This window comes from Anabas testudineus, chromosome 11, assembly GCF_900324465.2.
Source record: "Anabas testudineus chromosome 11, fAnaTes1.2, whole genome shotgun sequence".
NCBI classification, from domain to species: domain Eukaryota; kingdom Metazoa; phylum Chordata; class Actinopteri; order Anabantiformes; family Anabantidae; genus Anabas; species Anabas testudineus.
Genome location: NC_046620.1, coordinates 13,808,807 through 13,824,795, shown reverse-complemented (window position 1 = coordinate 13,824,795; position 15,989 = coordinate 13,808,807). Strand labels below are relative to the sequence as shown.

Genomic DNA, 15,989 nt, shown 5'->3' with positions numbered 1-15,989 from the left:
CAGGTGGTTTAAAGAGTATTGGTTTTCCAGTATGTCTTCACTTGACTAGTTATTGCTAAGAGACCTTACAGAAACCATATCGAATGACTTTGATTACTTTATGTTGTGCATCATATTATCTGATACTTAGGTTTTTATGCAATTCTGCAATATCAAGTGAGAGCAGAGATCCCTCTGGATTCTGGGATTTAAGTCGTTGAAGTAACATGTTTTTTAAGAGCTGCCAGACAGTTTGATAACCGTGAAATACGCTATGAACTCGTGTTTGCTCTTTGAGCTACTGAAAGGGAATGAGGTGGGGATTCCTGGACGCTCAGCAGAAGTTCCACTGTCAGATAGTCTCATCCTGTGCAAACACAGCAGAGTAGCCTTTAATCACATAACTGAGAGAAGACCTGATAATCAATAATACGCTGCGTGTAAGTCTTTGACCTAAGCTGCAAACATACTGTATCATATTTTTATTGAAAAGGTGCCGTGTACTTGTACTGAGCTACCTGTACCATGGGTTGCATGCAGAAAATGTCTGACAGAGAATGTGGGGTAACTAGCACTCTGTGCCTGGAGGCAAGGACAGAGGACAAACTCTGGGTCTTCCCTGCCTGTCAGTTTCTATCCTAACCTTAAACTCAGTGTTTTAAACACCTTCACCTAGCCTATTTAACTACTAGTAGATTATAAATATATGGATAGACCAACACATGATACTGTCTTATGGATGTGAAATCATAGATTGGTCTTTACAGAGAATATTCACTACTCACACACACATCAAGATGTATGTTATATAATAGATTTTTTGCTAGTTATCTATAACCACAGAAAGTTTATATAATATATTTTATAATCTTTAACAAAATTCTCATAAATAAATCATAAGGGGAGGTTATTCAAGCGTGACAAAGGCTAAGTGATCAGGCCAGGCTCTTGATTATGAAAGCAGGTGGCTCCCTCTGCTGTTAGCAGATGATAAGTTATGAAAAGGTTGATGGGAAAGGAGTGTGACAAAGATATTCAGAAAGAATAAAACATTTTAGAATATTACATTCCTAAGGTAGTTCATAATTAATCTGGTGTTGTGGCTGTTGGCTCACAGTCACACTGCTGTGTGTGACTTGAATATAATAAAAGCATAGTCCATATAATTTGTAACACCTGTGATTGTTTTATTGAGAGCTGTATTGCGTAGCCTAAAGTATGTGGACTCCTGAACACTATATTTATTTGTGTGATGCCATTCTAACAGCTTCCACTCTTCTGGGACAGCTGTCCAAAATAATTTGGAACCTGGCCTAACTGCTGGCTGGAGGATGTAAGCAATTATTTTTCAGTTCATGTTTAAATGGGTTTCACCATGAGCTTGTGGAACCATTGAAAAGTCCTATTTTTGCCGCTTCATTTTTAATTAGCCTGTTATTTTAGCCTAACCTTAAGAGACAGAAAGAAAGGGGGCGTACTGATGGTGTTTTGATTTGACTTTCAAGAATGAATTCTGCTGAATTGACTAAAATATTTCTGTCCTTTTCTTTTCCCACCAGCTTGAACTGAGATTAGTAGAACAGTGGTGATCATCCCTCATAATGTGTCAAATCTGATCTGAACAAGAACTCAATTCACAGATTTGTAATAGCTTTCAGTGTGATTCTGTTAAGTATGAAGTGTATTTAACTCTTTCATAAATAAACCATGCTGACCCCTGTCCACCACAGGAGGTTGATGTTGTACAGGTACGGATCTACTGTATATATGTCACGGATAGAGCACCTCATTTTTATATACCACAATTAATTTTAAATCCTTAAAACAGGAATAAAAACTTTCAATAACAATGTTGAGCATAAAAATATATATTCACATCTTGCAACTCTGCCACTAGGTGGCGGTGGTGGTCAGTCACTCTGTGCTTCCTGTATCAGGCACCTTTGGATGCCACCAGCTGCTCAAAGTGCCACTGTTGTCTTGGATGATGGGTGCACGAGCGTAGAAAGAGACCTCCTCTGCTGATATGGGTGTTAACTTCTCTTTGGCTGTTTTGTGGGAGTCCTCCTTCCTTCACAGCCTCCAGACATAATTGAGACTCTTGGTGAACAAGTTGGCCACTGAGCTAAAGCAGAAAACAGATACACTGAGTGTGGTACATCAATCTCTTTAGATACAGCAGATCATAACAAAGCTTAGCTCTCTGCCTTGCCTTTATGAACTTCCACTGGAGTTTGCTGGTGGCTGGTCTGTGGATGGGGCAGGGAGAAAGAACCACCCTCTCTGCCTTGGCATCCAAACACAATGCAGCCAGTGGACCCCATCGTAATTCACCCTCAAAGTTTAGTTCACAGTGCTGCAAGAATAAAATAGGTCATGTGTCCTCTGTGTGGCCTGTCTCCTTTCTGCTTTCCCCAATGCATAATCCCTTGGCACGGTTACCTGGCTGCCCGTCCCGCTGCATGGTGCTATGTTCATGGGCCCCGGTTGCTGCCCCTGCCCTTCTGAGTATTCTGCACAGCTGCCAGTGCCGACATTGTACAGCTTAAAACACAAATGCAAGGCACAAATACACATCATAGTCCATTAAGTCCATCATAATCATAGACATCACTGTGTGTGTGTGTGTGTGTGTGTGTGTGTGTGTGTGTGTGTGTGTGTGTGTGTGTGTGTGTGTGTGTGTGTGTGTGTGCGTGTGCTACCTCGCCCGACAGCCCAGGTCTGTCCTGGGGGATGTAGAGCTGTGGATAAACAGTTGTCAGGTACCAGTGGAAATTCCTACAACCCAGGCTCCTCTTTAGCCGCAGACGCTCTGAAATGTTCGGACTCTCAGCCTGCTCACAGAGAGACATCCGTGCGATTACACTTTCAGCATCCGGTACGAACGGATCTCTCGAAAGGAAATCCCATCACACACATACTGTACCTGCCTGATGAAATGAGCAAATGTGTCTCTCCTGTAGAAGATCTTCTTGTATGCATCCATCCAGGTGTCAGCGATGCGGATCTTGTTCTTCTGTAGCATCTCCTGATCTGGGAAGCTGTACGGCAGGTGGTGGTGGTTGAGGTGGGCCACACGGGAGCATGGAACTACCTCCATGGAGCCCCCACAGGACCATACCTAGGAAAAGGTGAAAGATAAATACAGACTTTAACTTATTATTTTGCTGTCGAACACTGTGGGATAATGGTTTCAGTGAAGAAAACATGTGCAAGGGTTGTATTGCCTTTATAGTATTTGTGGTAGAAAGATTAGAAAGAGAAGTACTGACTGTACTGTGTCTACACATGTGCATGTTTCCATGGTCAGCTAAGCTCATAACATTTTGCTCTCATATTTGTGCTTTGGTCAGCTTGTCAAGACATTTCCAGACGTTCAGCCTGAAATTTCTATTTGCAAAAGGGATCAGGTCCACACACAACGTTCCTGAAGCCCTAACAGAAGGCAACGCAATCACTAAAGTGAAGCGATGCTGAAATACCTCATGTAACTTCAGATGAAAAACCCAAGACAGTCTGTCATCTCTCTGTCGTGTGAGAGAATGTGAATTAGAGGACTTGGCCTGGAAGGGTGATAATAAGTCATGTTTCTTTTACCCTGATTGACAGCTCAATTTGTTCTGTCCCCCACAGCAGCATCCCAGGGTCGTAGGCTCCCACACTTTGGAAGAAATGTCTGTCGATGGCCAAAACTTCACCTCCTAACACCGGGCTCCTGTAACAAAGTCAAGATTACTTTAAAGAACTAAAATCAAAGAAACATCAACACTATGGACTTCAAAGTTCTTTGTCCATGGCCCTAAGATAATAATATAATAATCATTCATTTGTGTTCTTCTCTACATAATATATACATAAAGAGATAAAGTCTTATAGAATTGTATTAGTTTCAATCTTTGAAATCTTTGCTTTGCAGCATCTTTATACTCACCGTACAGGTTTATTATTCATATCTGGGTCCTTATCTAGCAGCTTAGGGTTTGATTCCCAATAGAAGTTCAGCTTCCAGTCGAACACTCCCCTCACTGGCCACTGGGTGGCATTGTACTGAAAGGTCTCCCAATCTATCACATCCATGACAGGGGACACCACAGTGGTCCTGCACAATTATACACAATATTCACATGAAGAGTCATTTTTTTTATATTTAGATTAATCTTTGTATTGTTATTTGTGATGAATGGGTATTTAAAATGAAATTAGAGCTGATAGTATGATTGTGTCTGTGACTCTGAGCAGCAGTGCCTGTGAGAGTGTTTTTCTAATTACATGTGTGTGTGTGTGTGTGTGTGTGTGTGTGTGTGTGTGTGTGTGTGTGTGTGTGTGTGTGTGTGTGTGTGTGTGTGTGTGTGGTTCAAGATGTGTCAAAGAAGCAAAGCTCCAAAACACCCACTGTCCTTTTTTGGGGTTTGTTCTGCTTCACTTGTGTTTCTATTCGAAATGTTTTCACCGAGAGGCCATGCGTGATGTGATGCTCAGAAGAAATGAAATGAAAAGGTTCAAGGGGGAGAGAGAGAGAGAGAGAGAGAGAGAGAGAGAGAGAAACATGTGGCTGAGAGAGTTGTTGCAGATTCCAGGCTGGAGAGTTCAGCCTAATTATCTAGTCTAATTAGAGCCACGCTGCAGGCAGCCTGAGACACAAGACCAGAACTCAATCATGAGAGCTGAGCACATGTGCACCTCTGTTTTACTAACGAGCCAGAACAACTGATAACCCTTCATCATCTCCCTTTTCTCAAGTGGTTCTGTCAAATAGCACAAAAGCAATGGAGAAGCAGACAGTGTGGGCACAGCTGCTGTGTGGGATTCCCCTTGACAAATTATTATTGAACTTAATTGTTCTCCATTACAAAACACTGTGCGTTTTCATTTCTGGTTTATTTCCCAACCAGAGCGACTTTCACTGTTATTATTGTGGAGAATACCTGTCCTGGGCCACTCTCTCCAGCAGTGGTTCCAACCAGCCTTTCTGACATTCACAGTGAGAGTCCATGAACACCAGCACCTCTCCAGCAGCTCTGGCAGCACCCAGTGTACGACACCCTGCAACACCCAAGCGCTTGGTGCTGCGAATCAAACGCACCCCATCCAGATGAGACACATACTCACTCAAAACACTCTTTAAGTGACCTGAGAAGTGCACAGAGACAAAGGCGAGTGTGGTCAGTAATTGGGTGGATGGATCAGCGGATCAATGGATGCGGTTAGTTGGAGAGACATACCGTGCTGGCTCAGGTCGTCGATCAGCAGGACCTCCTGCAGGTATTGACTGGGTGCGGTGTCAAGAACGCTGTGCACGGTGCGCAGGAGCGTGGACCAAGCCTCGTCATGGAAACAGATAACAACACTAGCCAAAGGCAGCGACTCGCTGAACTGTTCCACGAAACATCTGCAAATGAGAGACGAGTTCAAAGCAGCAGCATAATTAATAATTCATCTTTTTAAGAACCACAGCTCCGCTGTGCACTCACCCAGGATGACGCGCCTCTGGCAACCTACGGTGCAACGAAATCCTCTCGCTAACCAGCTCGTTGAAGCCATACTTCTGCACCGCAGCCACCTCCATATCCTTCTCCGACCCTTCCAAGTGCAGCCGGACTGCTTCGCCAATTTCGCCGTGCGTCGAAGGCGCCGGAGAGGTGGCCTCCTTATTGGTGCCGGGCAGCAGCACCTTGTAGTTCCCCTTCCTCTGCGGCGGGCTCTTGCTGCCTTGTGATGATTGCACGAATAACAGCTGGTCTTCTTGCAGAGACCGTAGAGGCGCAAGATCGTCGCCGAGTTCCAAAGCAGGATCTTTGGACTCAACAATGACTTCCAGGTCCGGTGGCCTGAGGACCCGCTGGAGTGGGCGGCGGGGAGAGCGAGGTTTCTGGTAACTGTGGACTCCGTCTCGGTTAAAGAGGTTTGAGAGCGCCAGTGTAACCAGAGCGAAGCCGAGGAGCAGCAACCACAGGCACAGCATGCTCCTCCGGACAGTTGTCGCTCTGCGCCACAGTCTCATACTGGAGAGCGCAGAGGGAAGTGGAGAACAGTGCTCAGAAGTTAGCCCAGAGCAAGTGTGGCTTGCTCATGTTCGAGCTTTGTCTGCATTTCACCAAAGTGATAAGAGTCTATTGATTATCCAGTAAACAGAAAAATAAATAGTTCGCACATGTCGATCAGTCTTCCGAGGAGTAGAGCTGTAGGCCTATCCATGGAGCACCAGGCCACAGAGACGGGAGACAGTAAAATGCAGGTTCAAGACAAACCTTTAACTTCTAAGTGGTGGAGGTGTAGACTTTGCCTCTCATCCAGCTCATCCCGCGGTCCTAAAGCCTGCGTAAACATGACCTTAGGGTTGCATAAAACTACTGCAAGGTGCACCTGATACATCCACCTGCTCCTGCATCTGTTTGAGGAGCTGGTTGCCAAAATAATCTCATTTCCTCAATGTTAACATTAAGCATAAGACATTCTTTAAGCCAACGTGGCACCTACTAGGAACGAGTGGAAGTGGAGAGTGTTATTAATTTTGCAATGCTTTGACAAGTATATTTATCGATTTGGATGCTTGTGGGACTCAGTAATTGCACTTTGTGTGATCATCCTGCCCTGACTTGTGCAGAATGCTAAACTCCACTCCATGTGCTTTCAATTGAAAAACAAATTGAAAAATGGCTGAAGTTTATAATCAAAACATATTTTTCCAACAGCAAGTTGTGAAAAAAAAAAAAAAAAAGGGGGCCACATTGCGGTGGAATGAGACAGTGTTTTTATATTTCCTTCACTCTGTGTGTGAGAACGTCTCTTTGCTTGGTGCAGGCGTCTCCCCGGTGCACACATCAAAGGTGCCTCTCTCCGGCCAGCTGGCGGAGAGCCCCGTGGTCCCATGACCGTCTGTCGGTGCCGGAAAGCGGGGCGGTCGCAGCTTCGATCTCCCCGGTTCTCAGGGGGAGATCTTGGCAGCAGAGACTGTTGTTTTCAACTGAATGAAGACAAAGACCTCCGTCCGTCCCAGTCTGACTGTTTTTTTGTTTTTTTTAAACACGAATAAAAGTGTATAGTTTTGTTTTGTCACACTCTTGTTTTTCTGCTGTGACACACTCCCAGTAAATTGCGCACAGTTTACGCAAGTAGTGTGTCAACAAGCTTAAATTATAGACAAGACGTTTCGATGAAAAATAATTCATAATACTAATCATTTCCGAATACATTCTCCCATTCGGCCTCTTGGTGATATTTTCTTCATGACGATGGCCAACAGCAGGTCACTAAATGCCCTATTTCTCTTCACCACGTCACTAGAAGCGCAGACCTTCTGAGGCAGCCTGCTGTTCTGTATTTACTTCAGCTATTAGAGACAACTGCATGCAACTTGGCAGCACAGGCTGTGGGGCTTTGAAGCCAGTTTGGCTGCAATCAGAGACCATTTCCCTGCCTCGGTGACTGTCTGGGGACTCTGGTGTCTGAGTGTGTGGGTGGGATTAGCAGGTCCCCCGCCTTCCTCCCATTGTAAACAAAGGCACAGGTCTCACCTCTGCTGAGGATCACAGGGCAGAATGGCTTCTGATTATGATGATTACAGTATATGGAGAAGGGTAGGGGACACCTGGAGGGACAGGCTGAGAAGTTGAAAGAGCAAAAGGAGACGTTCAGAGGGCAGGAAAGAGAGCAAAGAGGCTGGAAATGAAAGAGCAACATGAAACAGCTCCGAGTGACTGAGAGAGACAGTCAGAAACGACCAGCTCCTGACTTCTGCGTTCATGTGGGATTATGCTTATAAAGCCTCAAAGTTTGAAAAGTAATGGAGGTCCTCATGTCTTTCCAATGCTGCACAGAGAACACTCCCATATGTTCCATCCTGCAGCCAAAACACACACTGAATTGACGTTTTCCACTGCCAACATATTTTCAGACACATTTCGAGCACGCACAAGCACCAAAAGAACACGGACACACAAGTATGCACAAACACACAGAAAGACGGAGAAGGTCCAGGATTAAGTTCACATTCCACCGTGTGCCTAGAAGACAGGGCTGCAAATGAGAAGGCATGGGAAGCATGCACACAAACAAACACACGCACGCACACAGAAAGAGGAAGACAGAGATGGAGAAACTGAAAAACAACTGGCTGCACAGTGAATTTCTGGATTGTTGCTCATCATTCATATTTTTGTTTTACAACAAGTGAGCCTGGAGCCGTCTGTCTCAGCAGAAGACAGCGAACTGGAGGGAAAGAGAGAAGACACACACATACACACAGCTGGGTTTTCATCACTCTGGTGGACAACGCATACTTACATTCATGTCCTGACCTACACCAAACCTAACCATAATCACTGCTTGTCTAACTTTTACCCTAACTCCAACTTCAAACTAACCTTAGCATCACTTTAAACCGAGTCTTCCCCATGAAGTGCAAAGATTTCTGCTATGTGGTTCAAATGTAAATGTAGTATGTACAGTGTACTAAAGGAGCAGAATAGTGTTCTTGCAGTCTGGAAAATAATAAATAAAAAAAGAAATAATTAACTGGAAAAATGATTTTATGTTGCAAGTCTTAGTATTTGGACGGTGACACAGTTTTGTCCTCCAGGCTCTGTGCTCCACACACACATCCCTTTTGAACTTGATCCTATATTAAAATGCCAAGTGTCAGCTTTAATTTGAGTAGATTTATGTCAGTAGGTCTGTGTGGGGAGATGAGGCATCTTTAACACATCTAAAGTTTGGGGAGTAGAAAGTAACTGGAGAGGTATACACAAATTCAACAGTCTGAAGACAGAGAGACACACATCTGCAGATTCTTTGCGTCGTCCCTGGTGACATTCTCCCAGACCTTCGCTGCAGCCACCCTTCGGATCTTGTTTGTTATTGTGGGGCCTCTCTGCCTCCTGTCTGGTCTTTAGAAAGTGAAGAAATTGGCTCAGCCAGGATCTGTAGTTTCTCTATGGAGTGGAATTATTACAACATATACATATTTTATGTCTAATTAAATGTGAAGCTGCACAGAACCCAAAGAACAAATTATGAGGAACTTCTTGATGGTCTGCATGGATCCAGTGATGTCTTTGGGTTATTTATCCCTTTGTTTTTTGTTTGTCTGTTTGTTTTTTGTGAAGGTTTAATTTAAAACACCACGTCACTGAGGTTTCACACTGATGGTCACATCGACATTTATACCAACGCAGTTTATCTGATGTGATTTAATGAAGAACCTTGCAGGAGCCTCTGTGAGCAGGTGCGGAGTGGTGCTGCCCTCTACTGGACTGGGCGCTGCACAGACTTCTGTCCTGCAGTTTACTTGATGAAGAACTCAGGACCGGCCTGCCAGATTTTCCTCAGGGGGCTTTCGGTGAACATCTTGTAGCCCGAACCAGCAGTTTGCTCGGCTGTCAAGTGAACTAGAACAACCGTCAGCGTTTAATGTGTTGTTGCAGACATCCAGTCATGTTTTCTATTTTGGCTTATTAACACTGACAACGTGTGATCACATATCAATAAAGCAAAATGGTGTTTTTTTACTGAAGGGTGATTTAATAACACAGATGAAGCAGACCCTCAGATCCCGGTTGTATAGATTAATTGGAGATTATGACTTTACAGCTTTTTTTTTTTATAGCAGCATTGATTTTCGGTGTCGATTAGACTGAGTTTGGTGCGAGGATTTAAAAATGTTTTATCATTAATGCATAACCATCTGTAATCATTTAGGCTTCTGGTGCGAGCAAATCATTGTGATTAACAGCAAGGTTACCATTTATTTATTTACGCATGTGTCATTATTTGGCTATGGATGTCCTAAAATACAGTTGTATTGCTGTAGATTTGTTCTTTATTATTATTTATTCCCCTTCTTTACGTCTTTCGTCCAACTCCAACTGAAAAAAAAAAACACTCATACCAATGTATTCAGTGCGTTATAATGTTTGGAAGCTGGAAAATGTTTGCACATAAAGCGCTCCTCCTTCTTCCCGCAACGACAGTTGTTTCTCTCCGCGCTGCTGATGAAAACAATTATTTTCCATGACTATCAATCAGAAGTTTCAAGTTGATTCAAATGTCAGTTCGCAGATCGGGAGCCATTTGTTTGCCGTTTCCAAACTGCCCTTGTGACAGCAGAAGACCCACCGAAATAGCGACGGTAATCACATGCCTTGATTGTGTCGCCAACCGACACAATTACGCGGCGCATCACACGCTTTCCTTCTGCTTTAGAGAAGCAGATGTGGCGCAGCGGTGGCGCGTCTCGCCGCGGCGCAGCTGGACGACACGGACGGATCGAACGGTTCACTCATGTGATCTGCTGGCACGCAGGCACATGAGAAAGCTCAGCAAGCGTTCAAGCAAGAAGTGAAAAACGAAAATATCATTCACGACCGTGTAACAATCTCAAGAAATGCTTGAGTGATTCGCCTCGTTTGGGGTTCGTGTTTGCGCATTTACAACTGTCAGAGGCAAGAACAAGCTTTTAAAATGGTGACAAACGGCGAACTAAACTCTTACAACCATGCAGCTTTATTAACATAATTATTTCTGCTGTATTTCATTTCTTTTTAGTTTAATTCCAGTGATATTAAACTCTTCTTTAAGAAAGGCCGTGAATTCGCAGAAAATACAGATGCAGAAAGAATTTTCCTCTGTGTCAGAGGGCTGTGTCAATCCTCTTATAAAAGATGCTGCACTTGAACGTTACACCAGGTAAACAATCATCAGGCAGATAATAAATAATCAAGTAAATAAGACGAAATCCGATGCACAAGCTGTGAACTTCATTCAACTCTTTCGAATTAAATGACGCTTTAGTTTCTTATCAAAGAGGAGCTGGGGCGAAGGGGACAGAGGAGACGCGCGCACAAATGCTGTCATCTCATCTCTCATGAGTTTCCTGCGTCCTGGAGACTAATAAATGACGAGACGCATCCTGTTAGGGAACATCACATGTCTGTGCGCTCACCGGGCCCCAGATTAAATTACTGAACATCGGGCACGGGGAAAGAGCAAGTTCAGGGACTGCAGGGCGAGCAGAGAAAGCTCTGACGCTCAGTCGGTGCACACGTTATTTGGGGAGCTGCCTTCCACTGGCTACAGGCGGTTGATCACAAGCTTTGGAGATGGAAGCCGTGCGATTTATCTTCCTTCTGGCTTCTACCTGCTTCGTCTCTCAAGCTGATGGACGAACAAGTGAGTGATGCTGCTTTAAAACTGGACGATCAGCAGGTCTAACTTCATCTGGGTGAACAGCGAGTCCAAAGTGGTCCGACGCAGAAAAGTTCGTTCCGTGGCGCAGAGTTTGTTTGTTTGTTTTTTTTTTTTTGTTTTGTTTTTTTTATCTGTAGAGAGATTTTATTTTAGTTATTTCACTGTTTGAAACCCGCGAGCTTGATTAGGTGCATGTATGAATGATGGCCTCTGCTCAGACTGCCACTGAATAACAGACATGATCCCAGAAATAAGAAATAGTAGCTTTTAAATCCACAAAACACAAAATACACCAACTGAGTTTGAGCCTGTTTCCGAACAACAGGGATAGAAAATGTTTAACGGGTGCGTTTTATTTCGATGTGACAATAACAAAAATATTTATTTCCTGCAGGTTTCGTTTAAAAACGTCCAGTGTTTGTCTCACCACGAGCTTATTACCCGCACAGAGATGCGCCTCTCTTTCCTTTTAATCAAATTACATCGACGGAATGCGTTGTTTTCCCCTCTGCCATCCACATTTGAGCGTCAAAGCTGTGTCATATGGCTGCGTCTAAATTAAGAGAGGAGCCTGGTACAGAAGGTTACACATTAAAGACATTTGACAGGATCCGATAAATTCCTCCAGGATTTAATCCCACGGTCAGACACTGAGGTCTGTTCGATATCAAACATTTTCTATCATCGTGCTTCATTTTTCCATCTGTTTTCTGTTAAATGCACTGTGTGGTGTAGAGATCTGCGATTCAGCCAAGGTGAATATTGCAGAAATATTTCATTTAAAACTACCATCTAGAGAAAATAGCAGCATATCTCTGTACTGAAGGACTCCAACAGTGATGATTTCTTGCAGCCTAATAGGTGATAGAAACGTTTTATGTCAGATTTTAAAACTATTTTCAAAGGTAATGTAGGGAAATTCTTTTAAAACCATAAAATCTGATTTCTTGTTTTAAGAAGCCTTACAATTTACTTCTCTCTGCAGCCTACAGTGACATGTTTCCCCACAAGCATGCAGTATCAAAAAAATTTCCATTTCCCATCCCACCAATCCCTGGATGGAATCCTGACACCAATCAATGGGATGATTACCTCTACCCTCCCCTAAACCCCAAGCAAAAGGAGCTCATGCACGGAAGAGGTGAGTGAGAACCCTCATCTGCTCTTAGAAACGTGACACCAAGTTGTTTTTTTAACCAGAACACGCGTCTCCCTGCAGGTAAACCCAAGGTTCGTCTGACCAGTGATAGTCCAGCTCTTAACGGCTCTTCTGTCTCCTTCACTGCCAAGCTGGAGTACCCACCGTGCCAGAAGGAGAATCCGGATGGAGACCTCGTCTGGGATGAGCACTGCATGGATGGTACGGAGCTGGAGGGCTCAGGTGCTGAAAACTGAAGCACAGCAATGAAGTTGTTGGTCTAAAAATCAAAACAATAAGCTGAAAGATACTAAAACTGATCATGAGGAGAACTGCAGAACTCCACTTTAAAATCACATTTGGTAATTTGGCCAATTTGAACTAATCAAGTATGAATAAATGTGAATTTAATTGTCACTGTTCGCTTCAGCTAATGGACAGGGGCGCTCTGGCTATGTTTACAACTGGACTTCTTGGTTGGACGACTACGGCTTTGGAAAATGTGCAGACACAAAGAAATGCAACGTGTTTCCAGATGGGAAGCCGTTCCCTCTGAGCAGTGACTGGAGACGCAAGAGCTATGTCTACGTCTGGCACACAATGGGTGAGACGTTAAGGTTTACACGTTTGCACAAAGGCACATGCAAAATAAGTAACTGAGTCTCATCACTTTCTCCGTTTGTCGTAGGCCAATACTATCAGACGTGTGACGGCTCATCCTCCAGTCTGACCCTCAACACCACCAACATGTCACTGGGAGCAGAGGTTATGGAGGTCATGGTTTACAGGAAACGTGAGCGCAGGAAGTACAGTCCCCTCACTACTGACAATAACGTCTTCTATGTCACAGGTAGTGACGACCCTCACATGTTAAGTTTATACAATTTTGTCTATCGTATTTCAGTCAAAGGGACAAACGGAGTGAATAATTCATCACTACCCTACACACACTCTCTTAGATAAGATCCCAGTGGCAGTCAGCATCTCCCAGAAGGCTGCATTCAACCAGTCTGAGAACATTTTCTTTCGCGGTGAGGACGTGGTCTTCACAGTCCACCTCCATGACCCCAGCGGTTACCTCAAAACTGCCGCTGCTGTTGACTACATGTGGGACTTCAGAGATGGAAACCAGCTGGTAACGCATCGCACTGTGACCACACACACCTACAGCACGCTGGGAAGCATGAGTGTGAGTCTGGTGGTGGAGGCAGCGTTCCCTGTGGAGTGTCCACCACCTGCCGTGGCCTCAACTCCAAGAAGTTCCACATTTCCACCTAAAACAGGTAAGAGAAAGAGACATGTGCTGTGCATATGTAAAGAGGGGGATGATCAGTCGAGGCAGCAGAACCAGTGTTGGTACTGTTACAGAGGAACTTTGACATTGTTTCTAGAAACACAGGGTGCTGATGAGGTTTGAATGTAACATTTCAACACTTTGAGCATCACAAACAAAGACCCATTTATTATTTTAACCTCAGAAACTGGTCAAATGAAACCAAAATGGCTAAATATAACTAGAGGTGTGTGGAAATAAATAGGTTCTGGGTGTAATATAAATTAATTTCAAGCACCTATTTCGCTAACACTGTGTAGGATGGTGGTTCGCTGCCCTATTCTGTCCATGACGGAGAGAGCACAAACAAAAGCATAAGAAAGATGTGTGTCTGTGATGGCCTTATCTGGATTTCTGTATCTTTTCCCCCAGAGGTTCCCACAGCTACGCCCCCTCCTCATGCTGTTACTGTCAAGATGGAGACCACAAATGGTGAGGTTTCACAGCTAACAGTGTGACTGTGTCAAGAGAGAGCGAGTGACAGAGAAACCACATCCACCTGAACAGAAGCTGATTACGTTTTAATGAGGAATCAATACATTTGCATGGATCTGCACATGTAGCCATTTTCTAGTGAGTCCATACCTTGCCATTTGTTTCCTGTTTCAGTGCCCCCCAGCACCAGCCAGCCCTTCTTCTACCCCTCCCTGGCTGCTTCAACCCCAGGTTTGCCCACTACAGAGCCTCTACCCTCAACTGTTGCCAGTGCAACTCCAGAGGCTCTCTCCCCCACCCCGGCCTGGTTCCGCATGAGGCGCGTCAGCAGCATCAAGTGCTTCCGTTATGTTTATGGGACCTTCACGGGCAACATCACCATTGTTGGTAGGTGGGAGCATGCACAGGGTATAAACTGACCAACATTTTTATTTAGGAACATTTCCATGCAAACCAATGTAACCAATTGTGACTTTAAGTTTCTAGTTTCAAGCACACACACGTGGAGTCAAGCAAACCACTGGGTATTCAGTAAAAACCCAATATTGTTTTCAAACAGTCGAGTTTCTCAGTAAATTTAAATCTAACTCTCAACCCATTCCACAGAACCTAAACACACGTTGAACAGCCAACCAACCAGTCGCATCGTGGACGTGTCGGCTGCCAGAGTGACCAGCACTGACGTCACCTTCCTGGTAAAATGTCTGGGCAGGTGAGCACTTAGTTAATATAGGATTTTTGTAAACTAATGAACTGGACATTTACTAATCTAATCAAGAAATAACAAAACTCAAAGAACAGTAATGTTACTGATGTGTTGTCATTTGCTTTTTGGCATGTCTTACACTGGCAACTTATTTAGAGAGCTGTAATACAAAAAACAATTCAAAGTGTTGACAGACATAGATTTTAGATAACAATGTGTGGTAATTTATTTAATATATCCCCAATTTTCAGCATCCCCACTTCGGCCTGTACCATCATGTCGGACCCGAGCTGCACTCACGTGCAGAACATTATGTGCGATGATGTGCCGCCATCTTCACAGTGTGAAGTGCGTCTCAGGAGGACGTTTCTGGAACCTGGCACTTACTGTGTCAACATCACCCTGGAGGACTCCAGCAGCCTAGCCCTGGCCAGCACCACTATCACAATCAACAAGTCCCAGAATGCACCTGGTCAGTTACACATACTCTATAAAACAGTGGGGGTTTTTTTTTCACCTGTCTGAGCTTCTCACTCCTGGACTGTCTACTTGCAGTGCCCAAGTCTCCTAACACCACAAAGGCGGTTCTATCCTCAAGTGCTGTGCTGCTGGTCGTCTTTGCATTCATTGCTTATCTGGTCTACAAGTGAGTATTTGCCACCATAAAGGGTGTGTACAGAACATCCTGTAGCTTGAGGTCAGAAACATGTTCCGAGCAATGAATAACTAGGTTTTGTTGCACATTTTAATTATGCCCTGGCCCCTTTTCTGGACCAAATCTTCTCTTCACCCTCCCATTCCCTATATTTTCTCCGTCTCACAGGCGTTACAAGGTGTACCGACCCATTCGTAGGTCGCTGGTGGAGGATCCCTGCGGCCAGGTTCGGGTCACAGGTCACATGGACCGTCTGAGGCAGGCTCTCTTTCCTTCCAACGAGGAGAGCTGTCACCTGCTCACTGAGAGACGACCCCTGTAGGTCTTACAGAGCTGCGACGACGGGTTACCCCCTTATTAAATGATGATTACCACAGGGGAAGTTTAGCCAAAGTTAAATCATTTAAAAATCAAGATTGCAAGAATAGATATGATTGAGAATAGTAAATACTAATGCCTAATTGTGTCTTATTGTAGTTGTTTGAGGCCACACCATATGAGTAAAGCTACAATGGAGTGTGATTAGTAAGATGATTTACTAAACATCTTGTTAAATATC

At 44.2% G+C, this 15,989-nt stretch overlaps 2 protein-coding genes across 2 annotated transcripts; one reads left to right on the top strand and one right to left on the bottom strand.

The window, feature by feature from the left end:
- Positions 1-1,863: 1,863 nt before the first annotated feature.
- On the bottom strand, positions 1,864-5,980 carry LOC113153829 (polypeptide N-acetylgalactosaminyltransferase 15). Its single transcript, XM_026347682.1, has 10 exons — positions 5,451-5,980; positions 5,202-5,368; positions 4,905-5,109; positions 3,911-4,078; positions 3,577-3,694; positions 2,906-3,100; positions 2,682-2,813; positions 2,422-2,523; positions 2,192-2,335; positions 1,864-2,104 (listed from the first exon to the last, which is right to left on the bottom strand). The coding sequence occupies exons 1-10, from the start codon at positions 5,978-5,980 to the stop codon at positions 1,913-1,915; spliced, it is 1,953 nt and encodes a 650-aa protein (XP_026203467.1). The 3' UTR covers positions 1,864-1,912.
- A 4,981-nt stretch (positions 5,981-10,961) lies between these two features.
- gpnmb (glycoprotein (transmembrane) nmb) lies at positions 10,962-15,886 on the top strand. The gene is made up of 12 exons (XM_026347683.1): positions 10,962-11,145; positions 12,149-12,304; positions 12,383-12,523; positions 12,732-12,905; positions 12,990-13,151; positions 13,261-13,584; positions 14,007-14,066; positions 14,244-14,456; positions 14,676-14,781; positions 15,027-15,247; positions 15,331-15,421; positions 15,599-15,886. Exons 1-12 carry the CDS (start codon positions 11,076-11,078, stop codon positions 15,750-15,752), a joined length of 1,872 nt encoding a protein of 623 aa, XP_026203468.1. The 5' UTR covers positions 10,962-11,075; the 3' UTR covers positions 15,753-15,886.
- Positions 15,887-15,989: the final 103 nt, after the last annotated feature.